This window comes from Thalia democratica, chromosome 6 (genome assembly GCF_965202585.1).
Source record: "Thalia democratica chromosome 6, ktThaDemo2.hap1.1, whole genome shotgun sequence".
NCBI classification, from domain to species: domain Eukaryota; kingdom Metazoa; phylum Chordata; class Thaliacea; order Salpida; family Salpidae; genus Thalia; species Thalia democratica.
In genome coordinates, this window is record NC_139170.1 from 49,883,638 (window position 1) to 49,906,327 (window position 22,690).

Below are 22,690 nucleotides of genomic sequence, written 5' to 3' on the forward strand. Positions count from 1 at the left end.
TTGACCTTCAGGTACAAGATAGCTGCAAAGTTGTTTGAACAAAGTTTAAAAATATTTTTAATTTATAAAAATAATTTTTGTTTTCATAGAAAAAAAAAGGTTTTTAGTTTTGCTTATTCGGTTTTTGACTTTATAATCTGAAAACAGTTTTTTTTGAGCGTTGTTTAACAGGAAAACAAAATAGTTTATAAAAAATGAAATTTATCAATTTTTTTTCAGAGTTTACTACTAAATATTTTGTGGTTTTTATGTTTAAACTAAAAGTGTCCAGCTGTTTAAAATTGTTTAGTTTTTTAAATAAATACTGCAATTATTGTCTTAATGAAATTATCTAATCAACGTATGAACTATACACTGACAATTTATTTTAACAACTATCAAATGTTGTAAGCGTTCGGTCAAGGAAATTTTTAAAACGTAAGACTTTTTTATAATTTTGTAATATGAAAATTTTCAATATTTGTAAAGTGGTGTATTTTGTAGTAAAACGAAATGTTATCCAAAAATTATCTTCATATGTACTGCAAAGGTGTGATAATTTTAAAGGTCAACTCTTATCGGTTTAAATTTGAAAATTGATTTTATCAAAATTTTAGATCTTTATTATAGTTTATATATAAAAAATTTAAGAATTGTTACTTTATGCTGAAATAACCTTTGCTTCATACGCACTATGTATTTATAAGTATGACTAATTGTAAAGTTATTAAAACCACTGAAAAATTAATTTTATAACATTATTAGTGGTTAAATGATTTTTGAATACTTTTTTTACTTAATTTAAAAACTTTTGTATTAAATCAAAGTTTCTATTTAAAAAACAAACAGCCTAAAAAATATTACTTACTTAAGATTTTAGATTAGTTTACAAAATTCATTTAATCAAATATTTGAAAATGGCATAAAACGTAATATAATGTAAATATCTTACAACACTATTGATTTAAAAAAATAAATAAGTAGAATAATTGTTTTTCAATGGAGACAGTTTTTATTGAAAATAGTTATACTTAAATGGTTTTTTTCTAGTAAGAATTTGATACAAGTGCTTAATTAAGTCAAAAATTTATTTAAATTAAGATTATAAATTATTTTTTTTTACTAGCCAAAAACAAATGTTTGGAGGTTTAATTTATTAACTTGTATAAAACTTAACGTAGATTAGACAAACTTGTTTAAAATAAAATTTAAAAAATGCAGTAGTCCAACTTTACTTATTTCCGCTAAATACAGTTAAAAAATTAGTTTTTACAACTGAAGTTCTACGAAGACTAAAATTGCTTAAAACGTTTGTAAACAAACATACTTAAGTTTAGTTTCAAAACAGATTCATAATAACGTACTTTGATAGATGACTTACTTTAGTTTATCACTGTAAGAATTTTGTTCAGTTATAATTGTTTTTTTATGACTTGAAAATTTTAAAGTCCAATTTAAAACCGTTTAAAAAAACTACATTATAATATGAATATATATTGTTTTAGCTAAAAAACCTGTAATGTAGACAAAGATTTTGCTTTATAGCATAAACTGCAATATAACCGAAAATAAGAATGCAAATTTTAGAACAAAGTTTAAGCGTTATCAAAAAATTATTTCTATAGAGGAAAGAATAATTAGTAAATTTAATAAAAATAATCTTTTGTACGGAATTTAAATGCTTTTATTAAGTATTGTTAAAACAACTTACTGGAAAAATAAATAATATTTAAACAGTTATACAGTACATGTAAAAGTTAAATTTATAGTAATTTCTCACTTAGTTAAATATATGATCATTTTAAAATAGTTATTAAACTATTTGCACCTTCAAATTATATGGCTGTTAGTATTTAACTTATGTAACAAAAAAAGCATTTCTTTCAACAAAAAACAATTGTTTCTAAATCAATAGTATATAAATAACTAGCACAACTTGAAATATTTGCGATTTCATAAGTTTAAAATATTTAAGCACATAAGATATTAAAATACGTGTAAAGTTGATATAAATGTTGTAATCCGCAATAATTTTAATAAATACTAATATTTTGTTTGCACAGTTAAGTTTATCATTTAAAACGACAGTTTACAGTGGTCATACAGATAAACTAAATGGTTTTCATTTTATCAAATGTAAATAACTGATTTAAATTTCAAGTTATAAAACTGCACATGAATATAATTTAATTAGATGCAAAAGATTGAATTGATTTTTAAGAGAGTTAAACCTTAATGAAAACACAAAAAATACGTTATATTAATGTCATAGAAAACTTCATATCAAAAAGAAAATATAAAGAAATTATTTTGTGGTTCAGATACTTAAAAGTTTCATGAAATCAACGTTTTTTTTGTATGAGAAAAGCTACATTACAACATTTTGACATTTAATTTTCATTTCTTTACAATAGTTTCTTATTATTTTGCAACGGTTGTAAACGGTAAAGCTTATATGTACTTGGTTTGTGAAATAAAGTTTTAACGATTTTAGGCGAAAATGTAATCCATATAAAACCGCTAAATAAAGAAGCAATTTTTATAAGGCAACGCTTCAAAACTTATTTATATTTAGCCACAAATATGTGAACAAATGACCACTACGTTACAAGTTACAGTTTTGTGAAAAGTTTTTTATTCTTTATTTATTGCTATATGACATATAAAGAGCTTTAATTTTTCTAAATAATGAATCGATTTAAATCCTGATCTTAAAACAATACACTTACTTTTCAAAATTTTTTTTAAAGTTTTTTAGAATATTTGTAGAAGTATAAATTTTTTAATAAAATTGTCAGCTTTACTGTCTTATATTCGCATAAAACTAGCTACCTAAATATTATTATGTGAAATAAATTACGATAAAAAGTGATGCATTGTTTAACAAGTTGTCCAACTATTTTGTAGTGGCAATTTTAACTTCTCCTAGTCAGATTTCAATAAGTTTAATAAACTTTAATTTTGTCGTCTTATCATATAGAAATTCATCTTTTTATTCGAACTGGGTATACCACTTTTTATCAGTTAAAAAATTATTTGTATTTAAAAACTAAAAAAAAAACTACTACACTCTTAGTAATTAAAAGTTATATAATAAGTTAAACAGTAAATGAGCCTTATTTAGTGTTTTGCGGTATTATTATACCAAACTGCAAGAAAGCAACAGTTTTATATTTGGGAAAAACATACCATACTTTACTGTGGAGAAAAAATAATGAAAATCAACTTTTTTAAAACATTTTAAACAATTTCTCACTCTCTGTTACAATACTAAACTTTATGTTTACATAACTACATAAACCGTTTTCATACTATATTTTTTGTAGGATTTCAGAACTTATTTTATTAAAAAGGTTTTTTTTTGCTCTTATATTTTATTTCCATATAAAGGTACTTTATAATTCAGTTTTTTAATTGCTTACAAGTTTGTATGAATATAATTTTTTTAATGTCTTTCTAAACTTCTTACTCATTTTTTCTTTGCTTTAAAGATTAATGTCTAATAGGTCATTTGAAGGCATAAATATATATTATAAATTATATTGTTTAAATGCCTACGGTAATCGAACAAGAAAAAATGTTAGGTATGGGTTTTAGTAATTTTAAAAATATATTTAATTTTTTAAGTTGTATTTACAATAAATATGTAATACTTGTGGTCGACCTTTTGAATTAAAATTAATTTAAAGTTGTTTTAAAGTTTACATAAAGTTTTTATTTAGTATTTTTAAAGACAAATTTAATATCAGTATACGAATACGTGTATAGTAAATACCGTAATTTTAAAGTATAAATGAATTAGCAGCACTCAAAGTTTTCTTCACATTTGTTTTGTACATTTTTATTTCTAAATTTATTTTAGAAAAGAGTTTTTAAAGTCATAACAAGTACAGATTTTTTGTTAATACAGAAAGTTTATTAATCATTATAGTATATTTTGTACTGTTTTATAATTTTATCTAAAATTCATGTTTAATAAATATAATACAAAATACAAATGTTTCATATGTAACATGTTTCATTTTTGTATACTTATCAATCATTAATTTCCAAACAAGTTTAATAAATTCACAACTACAGGGTTGTGGTCTACCGTAAATATGGTGGAATATTCGGTAACAGAATACTTGGAGAACACAATGAATTACTTGTTATGTGAACTAGAAAATTTACTTAATGCGATTTATTGCAATAAATGTAGATTGCTGTACTATGTATTATGATACACAAAAATTTTCTATCTAAAATCTCTACCGCTACTTTTATGTTAATAATAACAGTAAAACAGCTAAAATAGTATCGTGAAAGTTTGCTTAAAGAACTAATCAATCGTACCACACTAAACAACTTGTGCTTAAATCAATACATGGTGTATATATTTCACTATTTAATTCTTAAAACTAATATATCGCAGGTAGTGTTGGTTTAAAGAGAGCATTTGTAGCGAAAACCCAAGAAAATATAAGTAATTCCTTTTACTGATTATAGCAAAAATGCTAAACTTTTTTTTTATAAAACAATTAAACTAAACCGTTTTTATAAGATAAATTGTCTTTTAATGTAAATATTTGAGTACATATAGTTGTAAAATGGAAGTAATATCTATTTATTAAAGGTTAAAAAGTTTTTTTAACTACTTATTACAAAGTTTTTTTTTTAAGTTTTTTAATGTAAGTGTAAAGCAATTAAACTGTTTCATTCGTAATTGCATTTGTAAGTAGCAAGTTTTTGATCATGCTAAAATTCATTGACTTCGTCGTTAAAATATAGTCACAACTTCTATGAAAATAATTCATAGTATCTTCTAACTATCTAGCACAGGAATTCTATAATTTGGCAATAAGTAGTATACAAATAAGTAATAACGAAGCGAAAATTCTTTTAATTTGTAATTGCAAAATCAATTAACTTGTAAAGAGACTTGTAATATTTGATAAATGAGCGATTATTTTTTGAACTTTACAAGTTAGGCGATTATTAAAAAAAAGTTTAAAAAACTCTGATGTATTGAGATGTTGCTGCAATTAAATTAAAAATAAAACAGTGTCTAGCGTTAGGGGTAACAGTGACAGTAAAAAAATAGTAAAAAATAAAAAACTATAAAATCATATTTAATAAAAAGGTTTAAATAAAATTAAACCCTTGCAAAAATGTCTCCGTGCAAAATTTTCTGCTCGTGCAAAAGTATTTTCGTGCAATTTTGTGCCCTCGTGCAAATTTTACAGCTACCGCCACAAAAGATATTAAATTTGAGTTTAAAATGGTAAAAATATTTAGAACTTATATATAAAAACTCATTTAATATACACAGATTAAAGTATACTTGTTTAACTTGTCTTGTTAAAATTGCTTGTAGTTGAATTTCTTTTTATAAATTTTCTGTATTTTTACTGAGTTCATTGAAAAACTGATAAACGAATCTCTTTATTTAAAGTTATAATTTTCTCAACAAATATTTTTTACACATAAGTTAAAAAAATGAAACTGTTATATTTTTTTGTTTAATTAAGCTTTTACATGTTCTGAGCAGTCAAAAGTTGAAGAAAAAACTTGTTTATGGAGGTAAAAATCTCAAAAATTATTTGAAGGTAGTTGTTTTTAATTAGTATATTAGTTTACGGATAAATTAAAAATTCAGTATTTAATCTTATTTTATAGGTGCAAGTTAGTAAATTTATTAACTCTAAATATTTCTTAGTTTATGTACTGAAAATACCGTCAAAATATGTAATTTAAAGTTTAAACGTGTTAACTTTTCTATTAATTTGAAAAATCATAATGATTCTTTTTTAGCTTTGTATAAAATATACTTATAGGTTACAGGACAAAAAAAATTTGCTAAGCCTTAAAACCAAACACAAAAGGCATACACCTGCGCTTATTATCTTTTATTGACTCTAATAATTTAATTCACTTGTAAACCAAAAAAATATTTAGCCTAAACGTAAATTATTCAGCTCCAGTAAATTAATAATAATAAGAGTGTTATCAAAGCATAACTGTGTACTTAACTTTAACAAACTCTTTAAATATAGAAAAGTCTTCATAAAAGGTTTTTAAAATCGTAAGTTTTTCTAATAAAAAAATATTTTGAAATGTTTGTTTTTCTTTTTGTTTAAAAAAAAATGAAAAGAAAATATAAAATTCAGTATAAAATGCCTTTGAAGCAAAAATTATAGGTCAAGTATTTGAAAAGAAATTTCAATTACAATTTCATTGATACTATTACTAGACACGAAATTGTTCAAAAATTGGTAACGACTTTTGTCACACCTTTTGGTAATGATAAGTTAATACAAATAATTTCAAATTACAACTAAATATCATTGTTTTTCTTGTAAACTAGCCGCAGTACGAATTTTACAACTTGTTATGCTACTTTTATCTGACATTTCGTTCAAATTGTTCTATTTTTGTAAGCAAATCATCGTAGTCAAATTACATAAAAGTTCAGTTAAGGTTAGTTTAATTTACAAATTTCACTTTTGTTATAAACTTTTTATCGACTTTTGTCAAATATTTTAGCAACACGAAGACGTGTTAAGTTTACGTAATAAAAAATAAGTTTTTTGTCAATACTTATTTTTGTATAAAAGTTATAATTAGAGGAAACACTATTGATAATCTTGGAATAAAGCTTTTAACGGAAATAGTTTAAAAGTTAAACGGATTATGATAATTGGATTTTGCTTAAATTTAGCATTAACATAACAATGTGCAATTTATTTGAAGATTAACGAACCTAAATGTTTTTACTATAAACACAAAAAGATTATTGCATTTAAAAGCTTATCAACAGTAAAAACAATTTATTGATAATTTAAGCTTTATGAATTTTTTATAGTTTGTGTCCTAGGTAAATCTTTACTGAACTAACAGCATTTATGATAAAAATAGAATAATTTTTTTTTTAACTATCTTAAAATTGTGAATTTAACTATAAATGTTAATTTATCAAAAGGTAACGGCTAATTGTATGTAGCAGCTTTAAAATGTACAACAACATTAAAATATTTTAAGTTGATGTACAAAAAACAGAACAAATTAAAACTTTAAGTGAACCTTAATTAAATTACAGTAACTCACAAATTGCATTGTTATCAGGATTTTTATGGGAAGAAAGTAGCACTGGTTAAGAACAGTTCGTATATAAAAGGATTACATCTAAATGATAAGATAAAATAAAAGGCGATTGCAATCTGATCTGAAATTACAGCTTCTTTTAGTTAATGAATAAGTTAATGACAGTGGTTGAAAAAAAATTGTTATTTTTATAAAGTTTAATATACACTTCTTATCACCATAAAATGTTTATGTTACACTTCTTTACAAGATAAATTTTACTATCAGTAAACTTAAAAACTTACTAGCAAAAATTCAAACATATTTAGTTTACTTAATTAAAACTTAAACTAGATTTTTGTTAGTATTTTTATAAAATCAGAATTAAATATTATACTTAAACATAAATTGTAGTAGATTTTACAAGATCGTAGCATTAACTGTGTACATTTCAGTTTAAATTATATAAGTTTTAACATTTTTACAATATAAAACAATTTATTTTATGATATTCGTGTCGATTAAATACATATAAAAAACTTTATCATCAAGTGTAAGGTGCGCAAATGTACGCGTTTAATTGAGAGATTGTTGACATAAAACATATTTTTTTCACTCTGCCTAGTTAGCCCGGGGCGTACCATGTATCGGCATTAGAAGAATTAGAAAAATATCATTTCTTAACTGACAGGCTAGCAGACGGTTGTTGTAAAATAGTGTAATTTTTTTTTAACTCAAGTTTTATATTCTTCAGTTTTTCCAAAAAAAAATTTTTTTAGGAAAAAAATTGGTCGGAAACTTTAATTTCTTTGTTATCGTTGCTTGTAAGAAAGATAATACGACAGTAAAAGCTACAAGTTTTTTAGCTAAGTTAAGAGCTTAACTAAGCATTTTTAGTTATTTAAATTTTGTTTCTTTACTTTTAATTTTTGATATTTTAGCTGAACTATGTTATTGTGTAAAGCAGTTTTAAAAGTCTTAAAATGTTTCTTGTTCACATAAATTCTTCTAAAACAAACACGAGAAAAAATGTTTTTAAAACTGTGTGCATAGATTTCTTAACTTTGTCAATTAATTAAAACACATATTTAATCTCAGATATTTTGATTAAGTTGCAGCAGCTCAACAAAAATTAGTTATCTTTGTAAAACGGCGGTTAAAAAAAAACAAAGTTCATTCAAACAACTCTAATTCACCCGTCCAAACAACACCCCAAACATGGAGTCGCTTTCTAAGAAGCAGTTCGGACTCAGCTTCATACTGATACTGATCATACTTTCCGTGTTCCTCTTCGTCGTCATCAAGAACGCGTCACACGACGATGGAACCGACGACAAAAAAGTGTCCTACGACAACCTGTACGAGACGAACCGGGTGCAAGTCGTCAAAGACTGCAAGAACGACGTCAAGAACTTCAAGGCGCAAGGCGATTTCGGCGCCAAAATTGGAAAGGACATAATCGGCACTTTCGAGCGCGGGGAGAACTCCAAAGTGAAGGCCAGCTCGTTATGGTTGACTGGTTCCAAGAAGGAAGACTCCAAGTCGCTGTACAAGGCGCGAACCATGGCGTGCGAGAAAAAAATCCCCGTTATCGTGATCAAGCTGCGACCCACGGTGGGTCTCTTCATGAGCGCCAAGATGTCCAACTGGGACTACTACAAGCCCGACAGCGGCGTGAAGACATGGACGGAGTACGATGCGAAGCTGGAGTACTACCTGAAGGTTCTCAAGGACGTTCCTAGCGTGGTGGTCGTCGAGCCCGATTTGCTGATGTGCCTGGTGGACGGTTCGGAGGACAACCTGGTCGGCCAGAACAAGATGTACCGGGACAACTTCCTGTTCCGAGTGATGAAGATTATCAAGTTAGTTTTAGTTTTTTGGTAAGCAACTTGTATGAGTTGGTTATTAGATTAAATTTGTTAGCTACATTTTTTGTTAAAAAAAAAGTAAGTACAAAAAATATTTTTATTTTTGTTTTATGAATCACTACCATTATTCCTAAAAGTATCATAGAATGAATAAAAGAAATTATGCCTTTTTATTTCAAGCTTTACAAGTTCTTAAATTCTTTCAGTGGTCTTCCAAAATCTTGGGTTTACTTGGACATAGGCAACGCAATATTCTTGCAAGAACAAATCACAAAGTTAGACGACATTAGTGCTACTTTAATGCAACTTCAAGGACTTAGAGGTAAACAGTTGTTGAAATGAATTGTTGTTGAAACAATTTTTTGTATATTATATATAAACTCATAGTTTTACTAAAATAGTATTAAAAACTTTTTTAAACTAAAACTTTGCCTATTAGGCTTATCTTTTATAAAGGGTTTTTAGAAACAAGATAATTTCAAATTTAAAACAAATAAGCTTTAAAGAAGCTGCATAACCAGATCTTACGTCAATTTTATTTAACCTTAGGAGTGCAAAATTAATTTAGTGCTTTGAGTTTTGTACATTTCAAGTCATTTTAAGTGATATAAGCTTAACACGATCAATCAGTTTAAACTTATTTCTATTTAGCAGAATTTCTATTTATTAAACGTTAATGATAACTTCTTCTTCGAAGTGAACAACTTGTAAAAACTAAAAGTTGTTTATTTTTAACTGTAACCACTTTAACCTCTAAGTGCTTTTAAAGATTTCATAATGTTTTTAAGTTAAGTAAGGTGTCGTTCATACAATTTCTTTTTAGGTTTTTAATATATTGTTTAATTTATTGGTGATTGATAAGCTTTACTAGATCAAAGTAAGAAACAGTTTTTTATGTAAACTTTAAAAGTCTGCTTTTCCTAAGAGTAATTTAGACTAGTCTTTGCTAAAATAAACTTTAGTAGATTACTGTTTTTCAGAAGTAATTTATAAAGACTAATTTAAGCCGTTTTTTATTATTTTGGTTTTAAGGTACAAAATACAAAACGATAAATTTAATAAACTTACTTCAGGAAAAAACTTTTTGTTTTTTAACTTAAAACAGTTTTCAAGTATTTAAAAAATTTCAGTTAAATTTTTAAAGATTTTTGCATACTAAAAGGTTTTAATCTAAAAATGCTTTAAATGTGTTTAATAACTATAAACTTTAATAGACTACGTAAATGTTGTGCTTAAAACAAAAGGAATTATTTTTTATATAAATAACAAACATAAATGTTATAGAAAATATAAGTTGTGTTTTATTTATAAAAAGATATCAAATATACGTCATGATATAAAATTCTATATTAAAGTTATGCAACTCTAATATAGAATTATAGTCTAAATTTTATATTTTTATAAATATTGCTTCAGGTAGAGTGCATTTACAATTATTCTAAAAAAATGATAATAAGCGCTTTAAGAAGCTAGTTGCAGCTACCTTAATTTCTGTAAGTTTGATTTTCTCATATTTAAACGAGCTTTAAGTTAAAACATTCTTTAATTTTTTATTACAAAACTAAGTTTGTGAAAGATGTATAAAAACAGGTTTCATTTAAATTTTTATAAAATTGAAGTAAAAATTATGGCATAAAAAAGGAGCCTAGCAAGTATTCAACTTTCTTATCTAAATGATTTAAAGCATTTTGAATGAGTTTAGTAAACATATAGTTTGTAGTTATATAAATACAAACTTATTATTGAATTTACTGAACTTATATATCTAGTAAACTTAACTTTTCAGTTAAGCGTTTCAAAAAGATTTGTTTAAAAGTTCTGACAATAAGATTCTACGAAGTTAAGGCTAGTAAAATATACGTTTTAAGAAGCTGAAACATTTATTTATTTACTTTATTTTTAAGCTGATAAACAAAATTTAAAGTTAAAACAAATTTTGGTAAAAAACACAAACTGTATATTTCCTTAAATTTCAAGTAAAACAAGTAAAAACCGCAAAAGTTAGAAAATACGATATAAATTAATTAAAGTAATTGATAATTTTTAATACCGTTATCGCTTTTTATACAAAATTAAGTACAAAACTTAAATCGTTTCAAACTTAAGTTTATTAGATTTAAATACACAAAAAATTGATCGTTTTTATGATTTAAAATACTTGACTAGATCTATATCGTTTTTTAATTTAACAAATTTAATATAAATTATTCACGTAAACTTTAGTGATAACGATTACAATCTATACTAAACTGCAGCTATTAATATTGTTTAGTATAACAAATTATGATAAGTGAAATAAGAGTTTAAAACTCATTATCAATCATTTAGCATATTTAAAAGTATTAAAGTATTTTAAGCACCAAAGTGTAGTTTAGGCTTTAGTTAAAACTTTACTTAAAATGTATACTTTTTAAATTAATGCTATAATTAAATATTTTACTTATAAGGTTCACTAAAACTAGCATAAACTATTGTTGTTAATTAAGATAAGTTTTATACTAATACTTTTTAGAAAGCTTTAAAGAATGTAGAGTTAAAAACTATTATTGTTTTAGTTTTTAAGTTTTGTTATTTTATGTCTAGTGTTAAATAGTTAACAACTGAATCTTAAGAAATGTTTTAAATCTTGATATATTTCGTAAAATAGTCTGATTAAAAGTTATTTTTTAATAGTCTTAGTATAAAACTTAAAGGACAAGCTTAGTACAAACTATTGAAAACAACTTTTTCACACTACATTAAATGAAAAACTTAAAAATACTCACAATCATGAAAATTTTATACATTAGCATGATACTCCTTTTTGTTAACTTTAAGCTAATGTTAAGAAATAAATTTTATTAAGTTTAAAAAAACTACATCAACTTTTACTTAAACTACAACAAAGTACTAGTAAAAAACTTAAAGTTAGTTGTATATATTTTTTTACAATTTAAACTGAGTATGTTTAAACCAAACTTTGTTATTACAATTATGATAAATTAATGTTATTTAATTTACTGATCCATTACAGATAACTTTCGACAAAGTCACAACAAAACTAAACCAAGCTTTTCAACAACAGATAATTAAATACTTCAAAATTTTAAGCCTAACTTCTTTAATTACAAAGTCTTTTATTTTGTTTTGTAAATGTACAAATAAATATTTTAATACAGGCTTCAACCAAAAATAATCAAAAAATCAAACAGCAACACGACTTGTGATCAACACAATTGTGAATTATATAACATTAAGCAATACCAAATTGCACATGAATATAAAACATGTTTGCATACTAACAAATATATACCCACACAGGATTCGTGATCAACACGTGCCACTTTTTATCCTCCGCAATATCGGAACAGTGGGCGAGGAGGATATACTGCAGAACCGGACTGCACTACGTCATCGACACGGGGAGGAACGGAGGAGTTTACACTAGTTCCAACTTCAACGAGATGCAGGGATGCGTGTTCGATCCTCCCCTCATGAAACAGGTGACGTCATATTTAATTTCTTGTGACGTAGTAGTTTCAAGTGCGTATTTTTTCCTCCGCTGATGATACAGGTGACGTCATAACTAGTCTCTTGTGACGTCATAGGTTTTGCTGCGTAGTCTGGTTCAAACTTCCCAGAATTAATTGATCTAAATGCATTCTGGTACTTCCTCCTAACATAGTACTGTAAAATACTTAGCTTGAAATGTTTAATTTAAATACAATTTTTTAAGAACCTTAATTTTGAGAGCTATAAATACAATATAAAAGTTTTAAACAGTATTTTGAACAACTAGGTTCAAGCAAAACTCAATTATGGCGAGCCTATCTCAAACGATGTAATGTTTCAAACTTTTAAAACTGTTGTTTACTATTTTCTCTAAAATACTACCAAGTACAAGCTACCACATAGTTGAAAAGAAGATTAATTAAGTTTTATATAAAAGTTTGGAAAACACGTATGTTAAAAGAACTTTAACTACTTTTCAACATTTCTAAAATCCTGCCTCACGCAGATGTTATTGTGAGTATACTAGTTTAGTTGCTTTAACATTTGTAGTAAGAAAAGTTAAGAAGCTTTGCGACAGACATTAGAACATATTATTTAACCTCTATTTAACTAGGTACTAAGTCTACTCTTTATATACAAATACAAAAGATTTTGTATAAAAAAATCAAACTTTAAGTTTTTTTAAACATTTAGTTTTTTTTCATGTAGTGTTTAGTTATTTTCTTTTTCTTTAAAAAAGAAAAAAAAATTATTATCGACCTATAAATAACAAATAATATCTTATTAAATTGTATTTAGTCTAGCTAAAAATATGTTTTAGAACAAAAGTATTGATATTGTTACAACTTTTATTTAGTATATTTCACTAAATGAGTTAACTACAAGTTGTCTAGTTTATACACGATTGATTACTTCTTTATACAATCTTCGTAGCATTCTTAGTACTTTTACTGTTAATATCAACGATTTCAGGCAGAAAAATATTGTATAACATTATACTCTGAGTACAGCACTTTATTACCTTCGATCGCATTAAGTAAATTTTCAAATTCACACAACAAGCAATTCATTGTGTTTCTTCGAGTATTATGTTACCGAATATTCCACGTTATTTACGGTAGACCACAATCTTGTAAGTGTGAATTTATTAAACTTGTTTTGAATTTAATGATTGATAAGTATACAAATATGAAACGTGTTACAAATGAAGCATTTGTAAGATGGCTTTAACACTAAAGCTTTTATTTTAAATGTATAATACTTTTTAATGCTTCTTCAATACTTTGACTTTTGCTTTTCGGTGATATTATAAGTAAGTAGAATAAGTATAATTTATAATTAATTTAGCTTAATATATGGTAGGTAGTTATCTGTTTTACTTAGAGAAAAAAAAAAACATGATCTAAGACCATTTCTATGAATAAATTTTTTTTTTAAGTTGGAAAAAAATCAGAATGAACAAAACTAAAGTAAAAACCTTTGAGATTGCTAATTGATTTATAATTCAAGTATATGTATGTGTACGTACACATTTTTATCAGTAGTTACTAAGATAATAAACAAACTTTCAAAGTGGTTTATAAACTTAGAATTAAAGTTACTTAAAGTTAAAGTTGAGTTATAGTGTTTTTTTCAACTGTTTCCAAATTAGACCATATAACTTAAATATAGTACTCAATAAAAAGCTTTAATTTTGTTTTTTGTAAAATGACCGCAGGCTTTTAAACTAAATTATTTATAAAAAACAAACATTTTAGTTATCAAATCAGAAATACAAAGCAAATATTTAGTGTGAAAAAAAAAAATTAAGTTTAAAAAAAATTATTTCTACAAAATCATAAAAACTTAACAAATAATAACATGCAAATTAGGGTTAGCTATTATCTAAATAAACTTTAAAAACTTTAAAGGTGGGAAAACACTCCATGTAACTTAAGTAAACAAACATAATTAATACTGTTGTAAAATTTGAGAGACATAAAAACACTTTTATAAAATTGCTTTTCATTATTTTTACCGCCACAGTGTAGTACGGTTAGTTTTTCTCAAAATAAATGATTTTTTTACATTGTGGAATATTAGTACCGCAAAACTTTAATTAAAGCTCATTTACTGTGTAAATTACACGAAAATCTTAATCACTCGGAGTGTTTTAGTCTTTTACAATTATTGTTTAAAACGCGTTAGTTTTAAAATGAGGAAAAAAACTAGTATAACCCGTATGAATTAATTTTAACTTTATTTATGGTTTAGCAGTGAACTTTAAGTTTATTGGATTTCTTTAAATTTGACTAGAAGAAGTCAAAATTGCCACTACAAAATAGTTGGACAACTTGATAAACCATATATCACTTTTTATTGTAATTTATTTTACATAATAATATTTAGATAGCTAGTTTTATGCGAATATAAGACTGTAAGCTGACAATTTTATTGAAAATACTAAGATAAACATCTTTAAAAGTTTTAAATTTCTTTGATTATATTAAAAGATTGTAAAAAACTTTTGAAAGGAAAGTGTATTGTTTTTGAGATAAGGTTTTGAATCAGTTCATTATTCAGATAAATTAAAACTGTTTATAAACCATATAAAAAAATTATAAATTAAAATACTTCAACTTAAGTTTTAACTTGCAACAAAGTGGTCATTTGGTCACATATTTGTGGCTAAATATATATTAGTTTCTAAAGCGTTGCCTTTATGAATAAAGCTTTTTTATTTGATCATTTTAAATGTATTTCTGTTCCGCCTAAACTCGTTAAAACCTTTTTCATAAACTAAGCATATAATCTTTACCGTTTACAATCGTTTCAAAAAAGTAACAAACTATGGCAAATATGTGAAACTTAAGTGCCGAAATGTTGTAATGTAGCTTTTCTCAAACAAAAAACCCGATGTTTCATGAAAGTTCTAAGTATCTGAACTATAAAATAATATATTTATGTTTTCTACGTATAATAACACAAAGTTTTCTATGACTTTAATAGAACTTTTATTTTGTGTTCTCACTAAGGTTTAAATATGTTAAAAACACAATTTGATCTTTTAAATCTAGTTAAATGATATTTTTCGACAACTAAATCAATAAATTACATACATTTAAATAAATATCTTTTAATTTATCTGTATAGAGTTAAATACTTTACACTGTCGTTTGAAATGATAACCTTAACTGTGTTAACAAAATAATAACATTTATTACATCTATGCAGATTATAACATTTTTATCACTTGTACACGTAATTCATTATCTTATGTGTCAAAAATGTCAAACTTTGATTGTTTAATCTTAAGTTTTGAGCAAAAATAATCAATAATGTAACTCATTAGATCGTTAATACAACTTAAAAACAAACTTTATTTACATAGCAGCATTACGAAAACAGAATTAAAAGTATGACTAATGTTCAAATTTTCTCTATTCACGGAAGACTTGCAGTCTAGTAGTTAATCCTGTTTTTTTAAAACAACGCATGAAACCGCAAATACTTTAAGTTATGCTAGTTATTTAAATACTAGTAATGTAGAAACTAGTTTTTTTGTTGAAAAAAGTACTTTCAATTGTTACATAAGTTGAATGCGAGCAGCTATTTACTTTAAAAAAAATTGTAGTTTGATAATAATTTTAAATACTTATAACATGTATGGTATATTTAAACAAGTGAGAAATTGTTTTAAATTTTTTTGTCAAAAAGCATACCTTCATTGACTAGCACAAGCTTAAATGCCAGCTTATAAAATCAAAAGAATACTAAAATAACTGAGTTACTGATACTTAGAAACTAAATATCATTGTATTTTTTCAAAAGAGCATTTGTTTATAATTTAATTATTAAAAACCAAATGTGTAAATATAAATCTTATAAATACTTTGAAAAAATAAGTTTGAAATTTTATAGTTTACACAAATAGTGTATAATCAGAAAAAAATCGGCGAAAGTCTAACAGAGCCTAATCCTTTACTTACATATGCCGTGAGATAAAGTCGAGTTATGATAAAGATTTGATCGTACTACTTGACGAAGTGGTACGATCAAATTTTTATGCATATAGTATATGAATGATAAAAGTATAAAAATTATGATTGATTAAAATTAAACCTGTTAATGTTAGTTTTTCTGTATATATTTATTTTTTTACAATAACTTTGAAAGTTTTATTTACTTAATTAATAACTAAACTTTATCAATGATGAAATATAAAACTTACTATGGCTTTGACTTTGCTATAAATGCAAATAGTTTTAAAATTTGAACTTTCAATTTGTTTAGAAATATCAAATCTAAAGTTTTGTATTTTTCACTTTGAAATAGTTGCCACTTTTCTGGTAAAAAGTTATGATACCTTTTTTTTGTATTTAGTTGCTGAAAAATATTTTTACAAAGAAGTTAAACTTTTAAACTATTAACATAAACTAAGTTTATTAATTTCATTAAGTTGACTAAGTTTATTAAGTAAAAAATTACTTTTATTTTATTTTAATTGTTTAAATGCTATTTTCCATGACTGTCACATATCTTTTTAGATTTATTTAAGCACTGACGAGGTCTTTGACCGAAACTTAGTTTGTAAAGTAAATTCTTAGAAGAATAAATTCTTGAAAGAATATATTCATAAACTTAGTTCATTCATGTTTTTATTCAATTCAGTATTTTTGTAGTTTTTGCTGTAATAGCCCTACATTAGGGTTTACCAAAGTGGTTAACTTGGCTACCGAGGTGCGTTAATTAGAAAAGTAAACGAGTGTTTAACTGGTAAAGGGTTTTTTTCTATTAAAAGAGAGATATTATGAAAATTAGTTTGTAAAAACTTTGTCCACACTTATTTTTTTACTTCTAAAATAAAAGAGCAGTGTGTGTTTGGTAAATTGCAGATACTTTTTTCGAATAGCTGTCAAATTTGCAGAGCGTACAAAACTGCACGATGATACTTTTGCACGAGAGGATGAGATTGCACGACGACAATTTTGCACGAAGGGTCACTTTTGCACGAGCGGACAATTTTGCACGGAGACATTTTTGCACTGGTGGTTTTTTTTAATAGCTTTTTTATTAGTTTCTATTTTATTTTATGTTTTTTCTTAGTTTTTTTTACTACCACTGCTACCCATAATCCTTATCCTTGGTCGGTAACTTTTTTTTATCTTTTTAACTAATTTATTTTTATTTATTCTTTTTTTTATTTTTGAATAAAAAATTTTATTAGTTTTTTTTTTTTGTTCCTTCACTGTAGCCCCTAACCGTTACCCTCGGTCAGTAACTTTTTTTTTCTTTTAGTTTTTTTATTTATTAATCTTTTTAGTTTTTTTTCTGTTTAATTATGTATATATTTTTTTGATCTCGTGCAAAAATGACCCTCCTTACAAAATTGTAACTCGTGCAAAATTGACCCTTGTTGCAATATTGTCTTCGTGCAATTTTGTCCCCTTGTGCAAATTTGTCTTCGTACAAAATTTTAATCGTGCAAATTTTGACCCGCCCCCACTTTATTCGGGATAATAATATATCAACTATTTTTCCAGGGCAGTGAACCGAGCTGGGCTTGGGGCAGCACGCAAGACATTAAGATGAGAAAACGATCTCTGGTCGACGATTACTCACAAGATGTTCAGGTTAGGGGAAACATTCTGATGAGTTGGAACGAGGCGCACATGCACGTTCGAATGAAAAAGCACCAGTTGAACTCTTGCGTCGGTAAATCGAGCAAGAAGACTGCTCACGACGCCAACGTGTGGGTGAAAAATCCCGGCGAAAGCGATGGGAGGTTCGATTATATTTTTGGAGCTTTTTTGAGTATTTATAAAAAATAAAATTTTAGTGCTGTTTTTCGTCGGAGTTTAAGAATCGTTGTTTAGCTTGATAAGTAGGAATACAAAATAAATCTATTAGAGTCAACTTTTATACTAGAAATGTTAAACAATCATCTTTAATTTTGTAAACTAATAAAGGTTCTATCTAAGGTCACATTATTTTTTACAAAGAAAAATCTGTTTTATCAAAAACATACTTTTAAAAACAATTGAAGTCTTTAAAACAATGCCCGCGAGTCTTAAATTAGTAAATATACTACCTAAATGTTCAAACTAATCTAGAATGTACGAATACGGTGAATTTCACGAGTGCCTCATAAACCACGATGTTAATTGCAAGGGATCGTGTCAACTGTACGGGTCGAAAGATAAAAAGTACAAGCCTGTGGAGTGCGACTGTAAGAAGAAGAAGACTAATAGTTACTATGACGTGTATAATGACGACTACTATTAATACTTGAGTTGATTTTATATCACAACAGAAGCTTGTTTATGCTTGGTATAAGGAAACCAATTAAATTAAAACGATGTTAATCAAATCCATTATTTAAGCAAAAGTTGTTAACAACTTTTAAAAAGGGACATAGAACAAAACAAATATACATACAAAAAATATATACATTATCTTTTGTTTTCATACTAGCAAATTTTACAAAAAATACAAGAATTTTTTTAAGATAAAAAATAATTTAAATTGTTATATAATACTTTAGTTGATTGTTTATATGTTTTTATTCTTGATAGTTTTCAAATTATTTTGGTGCCTTTATTTAAAGTTGTAAAAACCAGTTTAGTTATTTAAGTGCTATCGCTTCTTCTTCTATCGATTAGTTTTTAATTTATAAGTTATTTAATTTATACTACTTATGGATTAACATTTTACCGCTTAAATCATAAAATTAAAGTTTCATTTCAAAAAATGTATAAAGTACTTTTAAGATAATGTTTATGGTTATGTTTATTTTTTGTCAATCATAGAACATAAGTTAGGGTTTAACTACTTTATTTATACTACTTAAAGCACTTAGGATTTTTAATGAACATTACTAACTTAAATTTTTTTTAGAGTTTTAATAAATTGTTTTAATGAAATTTAATCAAATATTTTTAATTACGAACAAAAAAACCATTGTTATTAAATCTACCAAGATTTTTTATTCGTCCTGAAAAAAATCAATTTTTTATTGTTTATTTAATTTTCTCTAGAAACTTTTGTTTTTGTTTTTTGTTTACAATGCAGTTTGATTAATAAAGCGAAATTTTTGTCTGTACTACTGGTTTTTTAACAAAAAATTTTTTTTTAATTAAGAATGTAGTCTTTTATCGACTTAAAAATTAATCTTAGAGAATTTTAAGTAGTAATATCCAATTATAACTAGACAAAAGTATTTCAGTGTTCGACAAAATAAGTCATCCATCAAAGAACGTTGTTATGATACTTATTTGAAAGTAAGCTTTAGTATGTTTGTTTATAAATTTTTGACGACATTTCAACCTCCTTTAAAATTTCATTTGTAGTGAAGTATTGATTTCATATAACTTTATGCGGAAATTAATAAAAAATAGATTACTGCATTTTCGAATTTCATTACTTGTTTTTAGTAAAACATAAACTTTTTAGAAAATATGCTAATGCTAATTTTGATTGTAAAAAAAATTAGCTTAACATTTTTTTTAAAGTTATGACCTTATTAAACAGATTTCTTAGATTTCTACATCAAAATGTGGTGTAAAATAAAATACTATTATGGTAATAACCATATTTTAATAGGAATTAGTATAATACGTTTTTCAATATTGCTTTTACCCTTAGTTCTGTAAGATGTTTATATTTTAACTGATTTTACGTCAGCATAAAATATATTAATAAAGAGGTTGTTTTTTTAATTTAAACGTAAAACTTATTTAAAATATTTACTTTGACATTACATAGTTTTTAGCTGTAGCTTAATTTTTTTAAATACACACTTATTTGAAATAAACATTTCAAAGTTAAGTTTTAATTGCTATGGCAAACTATAAGTTTTGCTACTTTCTAATACATAGTAAGTATGAAGCAAAATTTATTTCAGCATAAAGTAACTGTTCTTAAATTTTTACATATAAAACTATAAAAAAGACATTAAGTTTTGATAAAAGCAATTTGCAAATTTAAAACGTTGGAGTTGACCTTCAAAATTATCGCACCTTTGCAACTTTGAGATTGTTTTAAAGATTAACTTTCGTTTTACTACAATTTACACCAGTTTACAAACAATGAAAAGTCTTGTATTTGAAAAATTCATTGACCGAACGCTTACAACATTTGCCAGTTGTTAAAAAAATAGCTTGAAAACTTATAGTTAATACTTTGATTAGTACATTTCTATTAAGACAATAATTGCAGAATTTATTTTAAAACGAAACTATTTTATACAGCTGGACGGTTTTAATTTAAACGTAAAAACCTCAAAATATCAAGTAATTAGCTTTGCAAAAAAGTTGTTTAATTTTGTTTCGCTCTTAAAACAACGCTCATAAAAAATTGTTTTTAAGAGTTTAAAGAGATAAACCAAGCAAACAAAACTTAAAATGATTGTTTTATTTTCTTTATAAGGACAAAAATAATTTTCTTTATGTTAACCAGAATTTTCAACTCTATTTGAACAACTTTGCAGTTATCTTGTTACCAAATGGTCAAATAAATTTTTCCTTTACTGATGAACAGTTCTCATTAGTAATTATGCATTTTAAAAGACAGAAACAAATTTAAAAAAAATTGCACACAAAATTAAAATCTTTCTACGGTTTTAAAAATTATTAATCTTACGATTAACTAATATATAAATGTATAAATTTAAGTTTATCGACACCGCAAATATTTTTTACTAAGTTAACAAGCCATAGATACGTATCAATAGACCATAAACTTGAAATACATATACGTTTTTACTAGTTAAAGTTGTCATGGTAAAAAAAGCTCTTGTCTATGTAAGGACAATATGTTTTTAAAAAATACTTTCATTTTGTTAGTTGTTGAAGTTTGTATAAAAATAATTGTAAAACTTTGATTTGTTTTGCTTATAACTTGATAAAATTAAAGTGAAAAGTTATAAAAGTTTGAATAGTTTTTTCAAACATTTTAATTTAAAAAATTTAATTTAAATTTTACCAGCACTAAGTACTTTGATAGTAATAGAAAGAGTTTTAAACGTAAGTTAACTATTATTTGAAACTATTTAGTTAAATCTACTGCTTAATACATAACATTTATGACTAGTATGTATATCTAATTAGTAATTAAAAGTGTTGTTTCAAGAGTATATTGTATGTTTTGATTCAAAAAACACTTATTTACGCAGAAATGTGTGAGTACAAACTAAAATTAACTGTTAAAGTTTCTTAATTAGTATAGCTTTATTTATATATTTTGAATAACTGATAAAACATACACATAACGTTTAATGCAATTTACAATAACACTAATGATTCCAATTACGTTTTATTATTTTTTTCGTTAGTGCTTTCTACAAATTTATTAAAAAATACTGTAAAGTTTCGTACGTTTTGCGCAACATTTTGTACTACAAAGTACAAAGAAAAACAATCTTATTTAATCTTTCATATTATTTTGAGATTAAGGAACTACTTGTGTGATACTATATGAAAATTAAAGTGATATAAGTATAAATATTACGTGGTTTTTAGTTAAATTGATAAGTAAACGTTGAGAAATAAAAAATATATGATTAGTATATTGCGAAAATAGAACTAATAGAATTTACTTTCTTTAATTTTTACATTCTACTTTAAGTTACTTAGAATTTGAAATCTACAGTCTATTACTATCAATAATAGTACTGTTAGATAAATGCTTAAAGCTTTGTTTTTCTAAAAAACAGCAAAAACAGATTAACAAATAAAGTTTCACTCTACTACCTAAATGATCTAAAAATTAAAGAGTTTTTGGTAAATATGTTGCTATACATTAAAAAAAAAGTAGACAAATATTTTTTCATCTATTACAGTATTATTTAAAAGAATAAAACTTAAGCGTCCTGGACAACACGTTAAACTGTATCCAAGTAGTGTGCGACTCGATAACCGATGGTTTTTTGTTCACCAGGTCTAAGGACCAAATATTTTAACACTTTCTTTGTCGTTCAATGAACTATATACATCCACATATTAAATACTTTTTTTAGTTGTTTTTAAAACATGCATCGTAGTAAAAATAAATATGGACATTTTTGCTAAAAAGTATATAAGATTTTAAAGTGTTATTATCTAAAATTTTGTTAAGAAAAAAAAAAAAAAAACGAGCTTAATAAAAAAAAAATATTTTTGAATAAACACTTATATCTTCAAGAACAACAGTAAAAATTACACCAAAGCTGTTTTTGACTATGAATAAAGTTTTATAAATAGCGTACTACTAGCTATAACTATAGTTAAAAAGCAATATTTTTTAGTTTTTTGTTTTTAATTAAACTTATAAAC

The 22,690-nt window shown here is 25.0% G+C and overlaps 1 protein-coding gene across 1 annotated transcript; it reads left to right on the plus strand.

Annotated features, from left to right (window-relative positions):
* Window positions 1-8,206: 8,206 nt before the first annotated feature.
* On the plus strand, window positions 8,207-18,956 carry LOC145838497 (uncharacterized). Its single transcript, XM_082946105.1, has 5 exons — window positions 8,207-8,903; window positions 9,116-9,231; window positions 12,210-12,391; window positions 17,924-18,165; window positions 18,494-18,956. Exons 1-5 carry the CDS (start codon window positions 8,260-8,262, stop codon window positions 18,663-18,665), a joined length of 1,356 nt encoding a protein of 451 aa, XP_082802231.1. The 5' UTR covers window positions 8,207-8,259; the 3' UTR covers window positions 18,666-18,956.
* Window positions 18,957-22,690: the final 3,734 nt, after the last annotated feature.

Coding starts and splice junctions, on each gene's coding strand:
- LOC145838497 (XM_082946105.1), top strand. CDS start 8,260: ATGGAGTCGCTTTCTAAGAAGCAGTTCGGACTCAGCTTCATACTGATA. Junction 8,904..9,115: donor CGAGTGATGAAGATTATCAA/GTTAGTTTTAGT, acceptor AAATTCTTTCAG/TGGTCTTCCAAAATCTTGGG. Junction 12,392..17,923: donor ATCCTCCCCTCATGAAACAG/GTGACGTCATAT, acceptor CTATTTTTCCAG/GGCAGTGAACCGAGCTGGGC.